We start from the raw sequence: 16,096 nt of genomic DNA on the forward strand, positions 1-16,096 counted from the left end.
GAGTGCTGATTTCCCTAAGGAATAGAGGGGTCGGTTGGTGCACATCGGTTGGGCTATGGTATAGACTGCTTAGAGGGCTTAGCCAACGTGCATGGGCACGTGTTGCACTACTCCAAGGTGGTTGCACAAGAGGGGAACACCCAAAACTATCGAAGGCATGTGTACAGTGGCGCGCGTGCGGGCTTACAGATGTGCGCGCGCACAAAGGGGCATCAGCACGCGCGCACGGGCGTGCATAGCTTGGCACACCGTGCACTCAGAGACATTTATATGTGGGTTCAGACTTGTGGGCTTAACTAGATGTGGCTCGTGGACCATGGCTAAGGCTAAGGCACCCACATATCACTTGGTAGGCAGCAGGTGTGCTTATCAAGGATGATTCAATTAAGGAGGAGACATGGGGAGCAGTTGAGATATGTTGTGTGGCTTATATTCAGTTGTCTCATATATGTCTTGTGGCTTATGCTCGGTTGTAATAGGTTATACAGATATGGTGTATTGCTTATAGCGGTTATTGGGCAGTTCCTAGCAGTTGGGGATTGTCCAACTGAGTATGTCAGACATAGATAAACGGTTGAGGGAGGAAACTGCTATGCTGAGTTGGACGAGATTGATTGGGTCAGTTGCCTAGAAGGTTGAAAATGTCAACCTTATTTGTATGTAGATACATACAGCCAGTTATGGCCAGTTTTCTAGAGGGCCTATATATTGGGATGCAAGGGGCATGGTTTAGGCAGAGAGTGAAACACAGAGTGTGTATTCATAGCCTTGGTTCCTTGTACGAGTTTGTGCTCCTTTGTAGTATGTTTAATATGAGCAAAGGTTGGAGCTTGTCCCTGTAAATTGTGTGTGCCTTCTTTATATTCCTATATTGTGTGTGTTGTGTTGTGCGTTGGCCGAGACTTGGTGGCCCCAAGTGCAATTACAAAGGCAAAAATTTGTGGCGTGATTTGACCCTGTAACACTTTCCAACATTAACCACAGAATTAGAAAGAAAATAATAGAGAAAATTTAAATCAAGAAAGAATTAAAAAGTTTAGCAAAATTAAGAGTTTTTTCTTTGGGAATCTCATTCTTCAATACTTTAAAAAAAAAAAAAAAAAATCTCATAATCAAAGCATCAAAGCATATTACAAAATATTTGGGGATTCATATTTGAAGGTATCAAATTGTAATCACTTGTTGGATATAGTGTGATAACCCAGTGGTAGGGCATGTGTACCTTGTGGCCAAAGTTCATGTTCGAATTCCTACTCCATTAGTTAGTTAATTTAACTTCCAAACCCACAAAAATAAAAAATAAAAAAAATAAAAAACCAACAACAACAACGGTAATCAGTTGTTGAATTCATTGGAAAACAGTAGGATAGAATCATACATTGATATAGACGAAAGAAGAGAACATTAATTTGGTTTATAAAGATCTCATAAAATTGTGACTCAACCGGTATAAACCCCAATGAAAAAGGATGTAACGGTAATTTACCCAAATATTTTGTTCACGGGAAACACGAAAAGAAGTAAGTGACACTGCGGTCTTCCTTTTCTCTCTAAAAAAAAGAAAAACAAAAAATTGAGAATGGATTTAGAGACTGTGAAGAGGTATCTGGAAAAAGGAGAAGGCGAAAACGCATCGAAAATCGATGAAATGCCTCGAAGATTCTTCGAGCCCTTCGTACTTGAAGGGCTACGTGTCGATCTCATCGAACCTGGACGGATCATCTGCTCCATGAATGTGCCTCAACGTTTACTGGTTGGTACATCATGACCCCATTACCAACCATCTCTCTCTCTCTCTAACTGACTTGATTGGGTACCCTGTTGCTCTTGTTTTATCAAAACTGAAGAACAGTGGCAATTTTTTGCACGGTGGGGCCACGGCAACTCTGGTGGATTTGGTGGGTTCGGCTGTTATTTACACTGTTGGAGCTCCGTTGACCGGCGTTTCTGTGGAGATCAACGTCTCTTACTTGGATGCTGCTTATGCTGATGTGGGTATCTTACATCTATTCTCTTTCTACATATTTCCCCTAATATTCCTAATTTTTTTTATCTTCAATTCAATTTTGAGTATTTAAAACCGGTTTCTGCTCAACTGCTAATATTTAAATTTTATAAATATATGTTTATGTACACATGTATTATATATATATATATATATATATATATATATATATTTTTTTTTTTTTTTCTTTCGTGTCTACTGTGTTTGTATGTTGGAATGTGCGTTTAGGTTTAATGCACGCCGGCCTGCCACATGATCACCATATTGCCACAATTCAAGTTGATCGGTTTAGAAGCAGTGCAAGTGTGCTAATGTTGCAAAGATAGTAAAAAGCTTATATTGTTGCTGGTGTTGAGTTTGTTAATATCCCATCTTCAGAGTTTGATTGAAAAACCCTCTTACAAACGTATGTGTAAATTGTGATGGGAGATCAATTTTGTTGGTAATTTTAAGGATGGTTGGCAACATTGATGCTACATAACACATTTTCATGAATTTAGATGGTTATTCTTATTCCATGGGAAGTGAAATTCAAATAAAAGAGGAGGAAAATTTCAATTAAAGTATAATTTGTGTTGTTGTAGCTGGTGACATTGAGCTATATTTCAATGGCTTCAACCACCTTAAATGACATTATTCTAGATGAGGAAGAATTTAATTCTTGTTTTTGATTTTAAAGTTTTTCAGAATACTGGAAACATATTGATATTGTGTTCCCAAGAGATTTAATTTGTTCAATTCACTTAAATTTAGTATTGTTGAATCTGAACGGTGTGAGTTAGTGGTAAAAGTTGCCCGAGGCGAACCTTTCATCATATAGGAAGAATAATATCTTGCTGGATCACATTCACCTTGATTTGTGTGTCATATGGCGGTTTGGGTAATAGTGGGAAGGGCTACTTTGTATTAATTATTAGTTGTTGATTAATTTATTGTGCTTTATTTGAATTAGCTTCATCCATCATTATTCTAGTAAGATGGTGTTGTTGAAAGCAAATATATTATTAAACTTGCTTGATGCTTTAGTTTAGTTTCCTACTACCTAAATTGATGCCTTTAGGACTTTAATTGACAATTCAAAATCAAATTAGTTCGAACATCGCATAGTAAGAATCCTTTTGTTAGATGTCCAATAATTTGAGGCTGTTTTGTTGATTTTGGACTTAGAAACATAAATGATAACACAAAGAAATAGGTGTTAAAAATCTGCATATAAACAGAATGCCTTCAGTTGAGCATTTTGGTAAGGACACTAAGAAGTACATATACTTCTATAAGGGGGACGAATCAATATTTTATCCATATTGGATACTGTTACTGCATGGATACACATGGATACGCGTATAATATTTTCCTAAATGTATCCATAGTTTGAACATGTATTACTTCTCAGATATTTCAAGACACATGTTAAACAAGTCTTGAAGAAGTATGGCATCAGAGAGTTATTGTCACTTTGAATATCTTCAAAAAAGAAGAATTGAGGATATAATGAGAATATTTCATTTTTACTTCAATCCAATGTTTATGCCCATGCAATGTAACTTTTAGCTTGTTTGCTAGTACTTTTTCTGTGAGCGAATGTTAAATATGTATATAATATGACAAACAATTATTATTTTAAGTTTATATCTATCTATAGTTCAAAAATATATTTTTTTTATTTTGAACTTGTATCTAATGTTTCTTAGATATTCCCAGAAACTGTTACTTCTCAAATATTTCAAGACATATGTTTTAACGAGTCTTGACAGGTATAATATCGGAGTGTTATTGTTTAAAGAAGTATAAAAAGGGTTCTAATACTTGGAATTTTTGCGAAAATAGAATAATTGAGGACATAATGTCTAATTCAGTCCAAAGTTTATGCTCATGCCCATGCAATGTGACTTTTAGCTTGTATGCTATAATTTTTCTATAAGCGAATGTTGGATAGCAATATATGTATATATCATGACTTAACAACTTTTATTTTAAATTTATATAAAGGTGCATAAAAATTTTCATTTTTATACTTATCTACAGAAATATGATATGTATACCTATATATTGTTGTGTCCTTTCATTTTCATGTCCATGTTCATATATTGTATTCATGTCCATACGTCATAGGTAGAAAAAAATGAAAATAAAGATAATTCATATGGTCGACTTAAATTCATTTGGGATAAAAACAAAGATGACGATGATGATTATAGGATTCTGACTCTCTCTTTCTCTCGCTCTCGCTCTCGCTTGCTCTCGCTCTTGCTTGCTCTCTTTTTGTATCTGTACTAAGAATTGCATAATTTCGAGGATGCAACTATATGTTTTCCAAGACGGACGTGCTACTTTTGTAGAAGTTTCCATCCTTCATAGCTCATCCTTTTTCACAATTGTTATGTTGTACTCCTGGCAATGTGAAACCTGTGATCATCCATGTTCGCACTCCACACCAATTTAGATTTGTGTAAAAAATATTTTCCTAGAATAGCTAGTGTTTCACCACTTAATTATATATCATCTTGAGTAGTTGTATACACTCTCTTTAATATTATATTGTACATGGTTTTTAGCAAACACCCACTCTATTTTCCTTTTTCGGTAAGAATTTTATCCGAGGAAGAAAAAATTGAGATCTTAATAATATAAAGCAGCTAAGAAAGGTGTACCATCTTTAGCTAAAACGGCCCCCCCCGGCCGCCGGGGGGGGGGGGGGGGGGGGGGGGGGGGGCTGCTGGGGGAAGAGTAAAAACAAAGCACAACACGAGGATAGCCCCAAAGCTTAGAGTTAGTCAGTTTGGGGGAAGATAACAATTATAACTACTGCAATAAATAAATACCTTTTTCATTGTGATTGTAACCCTTTTTTATCCCCTTTTCCTTTTGGTTGGTAACATCGTGTAGAGTTGTTTTCTTTATATTTCTCTCCTATTCTCTGCATGCATAGAAATTGTAAAAAGAAGCAAATGTTTTTTTGCATCTCATCCCATCAGTTTAGTATCCAACTGGGTTAGGGGGTGGGGAAATGGGATGGGTTATGGGGCACCCCCATGATATAGTGCCATTGCAATACTTAGTGTTACTCACAGGGGCCTATTACACCCTTTAAAATGGAAAAGAAAAAGTATTTTTCTAGTAAAGAAAGTGGGAAAAAAAACCATTTGATCTTGCTATCTCTCTCACGTACTCCTGCTAGGGTACTCTAACTTAAGTAGTTTTCACTTAGGTTTCAAGTGTAAGAAATAGGGAAAAATGAAGTATTTCAAAGGTTTAAGGGGAATAAGATGTGAGAGATAAGAGAAGGTAAGATGGAGAAAAAAAGGAGATCTGAGAAAAGAGAAAAGAGTTCAAGATGAAGAAGAGAAGTTTCAAGTGTAAGAAATAGGGAAAAAAGAAGTATTTCGAAGGTTTAAGGGGAATAAGATTTGAAGATAAGAGTAGGTAAGATAGAGAAAAAAGGAGATTTGAGAAAAGAGAAAAGAGTTCAAGATGAAGAGAAGAGAGACAATATAAAAGCAAATGAGAGAGATAGAGAGAGAGAGAGAGAGAAGGGGGGATGTTACAACTCCATTCCCCCTGATCTAGGGGATTAAGGTGTGAAATAGATAGCTCATCACGTTTCAAACTCAATTTCCCACTCATCAATTACTTTCATTCACATACAAAAAGTTTATTTACAAAATTTTCATGGAAGTCTCCTTAAATTATAAAATTTGGACGCAAACCTCAATTGATACATAAAAATTCTGTGTATAGCACGCCGTCCAGGATGTACCAATCTTAAAAATGTGTAACTTTTCCATCCTTGGTTCCTCTCTGACTGGGAGCAATCATGTCTTTGTACATTTTCGTCCGTAAAGGAAAAAGAGTTGGGAACTATTACGAGTGCCAATAGGAAACACTCACTAAAAAAATCCATGGAATAATTAGGATAGCTTCAAATAGTAGTTAATAACTTACAAAAGAAGAAGTTTTGGGTTTTGGCTAACTCAAACCCAGAGCCAAGTATCATATTTATATACAAGAATATGGTACAAAGAAAGGAAACCAAATCAAAGAAAAATAGAAAATATGCCAAAATCTACGTGATCCCATGATTATGGGAATCTTATTTACGTGATCCAATGATTACGGAGATCTTATCCACATGATCCCATGATATTAGGGATTTTACATAAAACACCTAATAAAAATAAAAATAAAAATAAAAATAATATAGATATTTCAACACTCTTCCTCAAGCTGGAGTGAAGATATCAATCAAGCCCTTGGTAATCGAGGAATGAAGCAAAGATGGACCAACGGATTTGGTGAACACATTTGCCGACTGATTAGCGGACCGAACAAAGCATGACTTGATAATTCCTAAATGAACCTTCTCTCTGATAAAATGAATGTCCACCTCTATATGTTTAGTCCTGTTTAGTCCTCTCATGAAGAACAGAATTTGAAACAAGCATGATGGCCGACTTATTATGACAAAACAAGTGTGAGGACTGTTTTTCACTTAGCCCTAGCTCCTCCAAGAAAGATCGAAGCCAAAGAATCTCACAAGCACCTTTGGCCATGGCACGATACTCAACCTCTGCTGAAGATCTCGAAACTACAGGTTGTTTCTTACTTTTCCATTATATAAGATGATCTCCATAGAAAGTACATAAACTAGATGTGGAACGTCTGTCAGTCTTGGACCTAACATAGTCTATATCACTGAAACAAGATATACTAACTTGCCTGCTAGAATAATAGAACAATCCAAGTCCAGGACATAACTTAAGATATCGAAGAATATGATATACCGCATCGTTGTACAAGGAGCATGCATAAATTGACTCACACTAACCACAAAAGCCAAATTAGGACGGGTGTTGGTAAGATAAATCAATTTTCCTACCAAGCGCTGTAATTGCGAGGGACCAGAAAGAAGATCTCCAGACTCGGTCGAGATCTTCAGATTAGTATCCATAGGAGTGGAAGTAGGTTTACACCCAAGCATACCCGTGTCTTGAAGAAGATCTAAGACATACTTCCTTTGCGATAAAGAGATACCCTACTTAGATCTAGCAACCTTTCCTAAGAAATATCTGAGCTGCTCAAGGTCTTTCACATCAAAAGCTTTAGCCAATTGAAGCTTTACTTGAGCAATCCCAGGGATGTCAGTAATGATGATATCATCAACATAGACAAGAAGAATGATATATCAACAGTGGAGGAACGGTGGATAAAATATGTATGGTCAAAATGGCATCTAACAAACTCCATGGATAGAATTACATCACTGAAGTGGCTGAACCAAGCTCTAGGAGATTGTTTTAACCGATACAAAGACTTCCGCAATCGACAAACCTTTCCAGCATACTCAGCCCGAAAACCGGGTGGAGGATCTATATAAATAGTCTAAAAAAGATCACCGTTATGGAAAGCATTCTTCACATCAAGTTGATGAAGAGGCCAATTGTGAGAGGCAGCCATGAAGACAAGGAAACGAACTGAGGTCAATTTAGCCACTGGAGCGAAGGTATCATTAAAGTCTTTACCAGGAATCTGAGTAAACCCTTTGGCCACCAAATTGGCCTTATACCGATCAATAGAGTCATCGGCTAGATATTTAACACTAAATACCCATTTCCAACCAACAATCTTTTCACCAGGAGGGAGAGATACAAGCTCCCATGTTTCATTTTACTGCAAAGCATCCATTTCTACCATCATAGCAGTCATCCAATTAGAATTCCAGAGAGCCTCAGACACATTTTTGGGAATAGAAATGGAATCAAGTTTGTCTAGAAAGGCTCGGTAAGACCCTGAAAGACCATCATAGGAGATATATTGCGAAATAGGATAATCAGTACTACAAGCGAATCCAAATCGAGTAGGGGGTTTGCGGTCCCGAGTGGGATACCAAGACTAAGGAACAGGGTAAGGGAAATGTAAATGAGAGAGAGGAGATGTACCTGAACCTGTATCTAAGGAGGATAAAGGCAGTGGAGGCGGAGCACGAGGGCGGCGAGAATAGACTTGCAAAGGGGGTGAGGAAACCACATGTACTTCCAAACACCCGAGGCGTGATGGAAAAGAGTAATATAAGGCTGAAGCACTTGAAAGGGGGCCTTACCATTAATACTTTACTAGGGGTACAATTAATGAGAAAAGTAGTTGTAAGAACCACGCCAGTATAACTTTGGCACATTCATACCACTTAAAAGACATCGAACAACTGACATTAGTTGGCAGTTTTTACGCTCTGCCATACCATTCTGTGCAAGGGTATATGGACGAGTAAGTTGATGAAGAATACCCTGTTGGTTAAGTTGAGACCGAAACTCATTGCACGACCATTGTCAGACCTAATATTCCTAACAACAGTTTTATATTGAGTTTTGATCATTTGGAGGAATTGAGCGAACAAGGGAAAAACTTCGAATTTCTTTTTAAGTAAATATACCCATGTGCAGCGGGAATAATCATCAATGAATGTGACATAATAATGATGCCCCGAAAAAGCAGTAACAGGAGAAGGACCCCACACATCAGAATGTATGAGATCAAACATACTAGGTGCACGATGCATATGAGAAATATAACTTGTTCTAGTATGCTTAGAAAGCTCACAATTCTCACATTGAAACTTATTATCCTTACAAGCCGTTATTAATGAAGGGAAAAGCAGACATAAATACTGAAAGTTTACATGCCCAAGGCGAGCTTGCCATAAATTTAAAGTTTGAAAAGAAAAATCATAAGACCGAAAAACTGGAAGAACAGAGACTTGAAGGCTTGAAGTAAGTGGAGGAGGTGTCAGTGGACGATCCCTAAAGTAGTAGAGGTCATCGTGCTCATATCCCTTGCCAAAAATCCTCTTTGAACACTGGTCCTGTAAAACACAATAATGAGGAAAGAAAATCATTGCACAATTTAGTGATTTGGCAAGTTTGCTAACAGATAGAAGATTAAATGCAAAGTTAGGAACATGAAGAACATATGGCAAAATAATATCAAGGGATATATGAACATCTCTTTTACTACGAATAATGGTGGTTAACCCATCGGCTAGACTAACAGGGGTAACGAGAGTAGAAAATAGTGACAACTCACCAGTCATGTGATCATTGGCTTCGGAATCTAGAATCCAAGTAGGTTTTCCCGCTTTAACATGAAAAGCAAGAGGAGGACATGTAGTTATAGTAGCCCTGGGAATGGAAGAGCCAATAAAGCTCCGAACTGCTCCTGAGGCTGACCAATCTGGGAGTGTAACTGATTGAAGTCCTGAAAAGATGGTTTGGGAGGAGTTGAAGCAGGAGGGACAACAATCTATGGAGTAGTATACTTACCAATAGTATCGGCTACTGCAGCAGTGTGGCCACGACCAGAAGGACGATTACGAGAAAATTTCTGCTTTAGCTCGGGATGAAGCTTAAAACAACGATCCTTTACATAACCCGTGGCTCCACAATGTTGACAAATAACCTTTCCCTTTGAAAGTCTAGAATTAGCAGCAAGAACCATCTGATCAATTGGAGTCTCTGGTAAAGCTACTTGCTGAGAGATCTGACGTCTATGCTCCTTATGGTCAACAGTACAGGAGAGGAGTTTATGATCTGAGTTCTAAGAGCATCATACTCAGATCGTAAACCCATAAAAAACTAGTAGGTATGCTGGCGGTCCAGTGTCTTGACCAAAAGAGTTGCAGCTTCTTCAGAGAAATCGGGGAGAGGTTCATACTGTGCTAATTCTTTCCACCTAGACTGGAGGTACCCAAAATACTTTGATATTGACAGCTTGAGTGTCTCCTAGATGTATGAGCAATCTCCAGATAGAGTTGAAAGATACGAGCGTCATTGCGAGAATGGGCATACATCTTGTTAAGGGCTAGCGTAGGCGAAAAATGGAAGTGTGAAACATGAACATATTATAGATACGCTCCTCCATTGAGTTGAAGGTCTAATCTAGAATGGTGCACCTGTCCATGTCTCATGCAATATATTTAGTATCCGTCTTTTCCGGTTCCTTGACTAGACCCAAAAGCCAACCAGTTTTCCCTTTCCCTCCAATATAGAGTTGAAGAGAACGGGATCAAGATAAGAAGTTGCGCCCATTCAAGAGCATATTAGTAACCCGCTGTGCCGGAGTATGATGTGCCGAAGATAAAGTATACTGGACGGAGGATAAAGTATCCTTTTGGCTACTAGAATCAGTCATAGTACCAAAATAAGACTAGTCCACACGTCAAAGTAGGAGGAAAGGGGAAAAAATAAGGCCGGAAAAATTGGTGCTTTCCTCCATATATATTGCCGAACAAACACCGGCAGCCCACAAAGAAAAAAAAAACGCCAGAAGGACCCTTAGGTCATAAAAAACCTAAGGGAAATCTCCTAAAAAAGGAGTAAAAAACAGAGGGTTACCTGAGGGGTCCGGCGCAAGGGCTTGAAGGAGATAGAGGTGCGCTGGAGGTGATGGAAAATGGAGAGAGGGAGAGATAAGGTGGCGGCGTTGGGGAGGAAGATGGGGAGGCGAAGGTTTTTGTTTTGCTTTGATACCAAAAAAGAAGTTGTTTTGGGTTTTGGCTAATTCAAACTGAGAGCCAAGAACTATATTTATATACAAGAATATGGTACAAAGAAAGGAAACCAAATCAAAGAAAAATAAGAAATATGCCAAAATCTACGTGATCCCATAATTACGGGGATCTTATCCACCTGATCCCATGATTACGGGGATTTTACATAAAACACTTAATAAAAGGCTGAAAAGTAAAAATAGCTAATAAAAATAAAAATAATAATAATAATACAGATATTTCAGAACTTACATATCATATTCACATTAAGCAGTTCTTAATCAGCAAATACTGTATAATGCAATCCAACAATCTTTTGTTGATATAGAATATAACAATATGTAAGCACAACCCAACTCATCTCCGTCCAATTCCCTAACACATGTATGAAATCCAACAGGTTAATGCATCAAGCACTGAGGCATGCAAGTCTATATACTCGACACAGACTAGACACTAACCTGTACTGACATCAAGCATACTCTCTCTCTTTTTTTTTTTTTTGATAAGTAATAATTCATTGAACTGTCCGAGCTAAATAAACTGATCCCAATGCATAAAGCATACTCAGTTTCATGTCCGAGCTAAACCAATTACAGACTGAGCGATCCACACTAGTTAAATTCTAACTTAGGCAACCATCAGTGAGGTCGTCTCCACCTATCATCCCTATCTCTGACACGGGCCATGTTACTTGTACTCGGGTATGTTTGTCGAGTTCGTGTATGTGTCTGAGATTTAGGTATATAAAATTCCAAAATGAAAGGATACAAGGACACTACTAACTATTCATAATATTCTTTTATTTTGCGTAAAATAATATTTTTATGTGACATAGTGTTCAAAGTAGGCATTTTAACTCATTGTGAAGCGATAATATAATAAAATTGAACCATGGGACATACTTTTTAGATGCATAATGGCTTTTTAGGTGCGACACCAACACTTAATAATGGTCTTTTTGCGGGCTGATTTTTTACCTAGCAAGATTTGCTGTTTGCACTGGTATCAGTTTATTTTCCTGACAGGTTTTGTTTGCCAAACTTTTTCTTATTATCTGGATATTTTCTTTCATTTTTTATCCTTTCCTTTGTCATGCTAAATGATTTGAGAATATATAATGTCAACATAATTTACTGTCTGCAATGTTTTTGAAGAATGCCAATGTTTTGTTTGATCAGGAGGAAATTGAGATAGAGGCAAAGATTTTACGTGTTGGGAAGGCCATTGGAGTAGTCAGCGTTGAGTTGAGGAAGAAGAAGACGGGGAAAATTATTGCTCAGGGACGCCATACTAAATACCTTGCTGTCTCTAGCAGAATGTGAAGCGCCTGTTTATCTGTATATCATATGAAGGTGTTGCTTGGGAATTGCCTCACCCTTGTGTAATGTATCCGAACTTGGTGTATTTGCTAATAAATGTCCTTATGGTATGATTCATAGAAATCACCAATGCAACCATGTGAAGTCTTGATTATGGATTATGATAAGACACATACTTGTGGAATGTCTTACCTGACCTAAATAGCTTCTTCTGGCTTCATCAGTTTGAGCAGCGGCAAAAACACTTGAATTGCTGGGTTATTCCCCTCATATAGTGTTTTCTGTGGAAGAAAAAGCCATTTGATCAGATCTTTACTTGATTGAGATGATGGTGATGGGTGTTGAAATGAACATAATGTTGTAGTTATATTGCCAGTAAGTGGCTTTGCATTTGCAGGGTTAATTATGTGGAGTGATTTTGAGAATAGGTGCCTCGCCGCCCCTTTGGGTCTTTCCCGGCAAGACAGGTTTTCGTGTGGGTCATGGCATTGTCTCTCATGTTTACAGACACTGATTTCCTTCTAAAGCAGAAATACTTTGTGTGACATTCTGAAACTCCATATCCAGAAAACTAAGGAAAACATCTAACCACCCTATTATACACTAAACTGATCAAGAAACCATAAACTATCAACTAACGTAACAGATTAGTATGTATTCAAAGAAGATATGAATGGGACCGAATCAAATCAGTTTCAGTATTTCATACTAGGGTCTATACCATTTTTTAGGGGAACATGTTAAATCAAAAGGGTTTATAATCTAAAGTTTAAAGTTTAAACGTCCACGTTGTAAATGGTATTGATTGGCTCACACATGTATATTGTAGGTACAACTTTGTTTAATCCAAAAATGAGGACAACATTATGTAATGGGTGAACATGCTAAAACAAATATGCTTTTTGTGCTATGTTTGCCATATATGCAAAATGTACCACTACATATAAGCAAATGAAAGGAGGATCAAAGCTAAGTTTTTCAATCAAATAACAAGCTCAAATCAACTCACTCTACAAAGATGGTTCAATAATCACCCTTGGTTAGAGCTAAACTGAATCAAAAGTATACTAGTTGCATGAACAAAAAGATGATATAGGCAAGTAACTGGTTAATGGAAATGATACTCCTCAGTTATTTAGCTATTTGCATGTACATTACTGGTGCCAAAATAAAGTAGCAACTAAATTAAATTATCACTGAAGCTTAAAAAAGCTCTTATCTGTGTTCGAACAAGTTGAGATTCTAAAAAACAGAGAGATTCAATCTGGCGATATTGAAATGTAATATATGGTGCACTTTAACACAATATATAATATAAAGGGTAAAGTATAGAGACACCCTTGAGGTTTGTAAAAGGACAGCCAGAGGAAAGTTTGTCTATTTTGGGACAATCACACTCCCTTGTAAAATTTACCATCCAAGCAGAGCCTTAAAACATGTAAAAAGTCCATTTTACCCCTTCACTATTTTATTAAGGGATTTTTACATATAAATGGAGTTAGGGCCCCATATTGACACATTGACGGAGTCAAAGTCTTGTATTTTCACAAAAATGAGTTTGACCTAAATGATGACATGGCACATGAAGTTTTACTGTTTAAAATTTTTGTTGCCTAAAATGCTCTTCTCCCTATTCCAATGCATTTACCTTATTACCCTTATTATTTCCTCATCTAATTTAAGCCATTGGAGCCCTAATCATTCAGAATCCTTATTCGTGCACCCTCTCTGGTTGTTTGGGGCTTTCCGGGAAAACAGCCATTGACGGCGAGCTAGAGCACCGAAGTTTTCAATCTTCAATCTAGTGGACAGCAGCAAGACGGAGGAAGGTCCAGTCATGGAGAATGGAACTTGAAACAGCACAATCCTTCAACAAGCCCATTTTAAGGGTCGAAGAGATGGTAAATTTGGGTTTCTCTCTTCTGTTTTCTGGCATGTGTAATGAGATTAGGGAACACAAGATTTATGCATGATTTTGTGTATTTGGTGCTTGTTTCTTGTTACAGATTCAATTTTTGTTGTTAAATGTGAATGAAAGTGGGTTGGTCTTTATTGATCATGGTTGATTTTTGGAGTTTTTGAGTGTTAGGGTTTTTGGTTGCATACCTTATGAGTCCTGCCTCGTTTTTTTTTTTTTTTCTTATTTTTATTTGGTGCCGTTAGTTTCATTTATTTTTCTCTCCATTTTTTACTTCTCTCTTCATATATTTGAGCACCAAAAGTACAACCATTATCACTTTCTTGACTGTGAATGCTACAAGATTGGCACATGTTTATAAAATTGGCATGTTCTTAAATGTATTTATCTATTTGGATGTGAAAAATTACATGTATATTGTACAGACTTTATTTTTTTGCATACTTATTTTCCGAAAAAAATAAAAACAAAAATTACATGTATATATGGAGTATCCTAGTATGGTTATCTCGAAGTCTTAATAGAATAAGATGAGGTTTCTGTAATGATTGAATGGCTAACTTTAGGTGTCTGGAAAATTACATCTCCTGTATCTTCTTTCTTAGGAGCTATAGCTTCCACAGTTGGTTCATGTATTGGGCGAATTGAATATTTATATCCTGCAACAAGGAAACAAAAAACTCAATAGCCCCAATATAAAGCAAAATTCATGTTATTCTTTCCCAACTAGAATTAAAAGCTAATTTGAAAAATATTAATGGCATAATACCAAATACAATTATCAAAACCACAAAACAACATATCTATTACCAAATCACAAAAACGCATTTGGAATTAGAGTGAGTAATGTAGAGAAAATATAGAAATGAAATATATATATATATATATATATATATATATGACACAATTGTAACCTAAAATGAAAATTATAGGTGTAGTATATATGTGTGTGTGTATATTACCTGTTTGGAAATTGGGATTATATGAAAGGGTTCTATGAAGAAGAGGGTGTGAAGAAGAGGCATGGTGTCTAGTTTTGAGATAGCGAGGGATAGAGAGAAGAATTGGGTTTGCTTGTCTTCCACCTCTAAAATCAAACTTCCACTTCCATTTTGCAAATAGAAGACCCTTTAACATAAATGAAAGATCCACCTTTCTGATTTTGAAAGGATGTTCCACAGTGACAGGCTGGTTTTGTGCAGCAATGATTTTGAAAGGATGTTCTACAGTGACAGGCTGGTTTTCCAAAGGCCATTTGTTGGTAGGAATCAGTGATTTTATTATTATTATTTTTTGAAGTTGTCTTTTATTTTTTAATATCAAATATATATATCTGGTACAAATCTGTAATTCTTTCATAGTTGTATTAATTGGGCAATTTTTTTTTTTTTTTTCGTGTTACATGATAGTGCTGTCTTTTTGTATCTGATGTAGTAATAGATTGCATTTTTTAAGAGCTCCAATGGAAATATTCAACCTCTTAAGTAAAATCAGAATTCTTATGTAATTGTTCAGAATGTTTTAAACAGCAGTACTGCTAAGTTGGATAATGAGGTCACCTGCAAGGTGTTGGGTAAATTATAAATTCTTTTATAATTTTGATGATTCTTTTTAAAATTATTATTATTCAAAGTTTCGAATTATCTGTTTTTATATTGCTTTTGTTCCTTATTATTATTATACAATGCCTTAATACCTTAATTTTTGTTGCATGTGACAGTCACAGAGATAAAGTGATTTTTTTTGTTCCAACTACACACAGAAACAGAGAGAATGTATGTCCATCAAATACACAAACAAGAGGACTCTCACTAGGGCCACAAATTGGTTTACCATGGAACAAGAAAATACATACTTGTATTTGTCCAATTTGGGAGCTAGAGGAAGTGGGATAGGAGGATCTCATAATCCAAAATGTACTTGAAATGATGTGGGATATGGGACATTTGTAATGTTGAACAATGTCTTTTTTTTTTGCTGGTATTTTGCAATCTGTTGGTGCTAGCTATTTTTTAACTTTTAAAGAAGAATAATAGCTTTGCAACTTTTGATTGTGGATTAGGTTGGTATGTTTTTGCAACCATTGTATTTACTTATTATACTGGCATCTACCTTAGATGAAATGAAATGAAGTTACTCTTTTACATTGGGTTTTTATGAATTAGTATTGTATGGCTTATTATACTAGGGCTTCACTGAATTTTCTTCGACTATTACATGAATGTACTATAAAAAAAAATTTCATTCCAAACTTGAAGTAGTTGAATGAATGAAAATTGGCCTATTGTTTCCTTGGTTCCATGGTGTCAAAT

At 36.4% G+C, this 16,096-nt stretch overlaps 1 protein-coding gene across 1 annotated transcript; it reads left to right on the forward strand.

Moving 5' to 3' along the window:
- The first annotated feature begins 1,533 nt into the window (after positions 1–1,533).
- LOC132303139 (uncharacterized) lies at positions 1,534–12,173 on the forward strand. The gene is made up of 3 exons (XM_059800262.1): positions 1,534–1,753; positions 1,848–1,991; positions 11,726–12,173. Exons 1-3 carry the CDS (start codon positions 1,580–1,582, stop codon positions 11,867–11,869), a joined length of 462 nt encoding a protein of 153 aa, XP_059656245.1. The 5' UTR covers positions 1,534–1,579; the 3' UTR covers positions 11,870–12,173.
- Positions 12,174–16,096: the final 3,923 nt, after the last annotated feature.

The sequence above is a fragment of the Cornus florida genome, unplaced genomic scaffold, assembly GCF_030987335.1.
Source record: "Cornus florida cultivar Cherokee Brave unplaced genomic scaffold, ASM3098733v1 CherokeeBrave_3.0.0_Hap2_Chr04, whole genome shotgun sequence".
Taxonomy (NCBI): Eukaryota; Viridiplantae; Streptophyta; class Magnoliopsida; order Cornales; family Cornaceae; genus Cornus; species Cornus florida.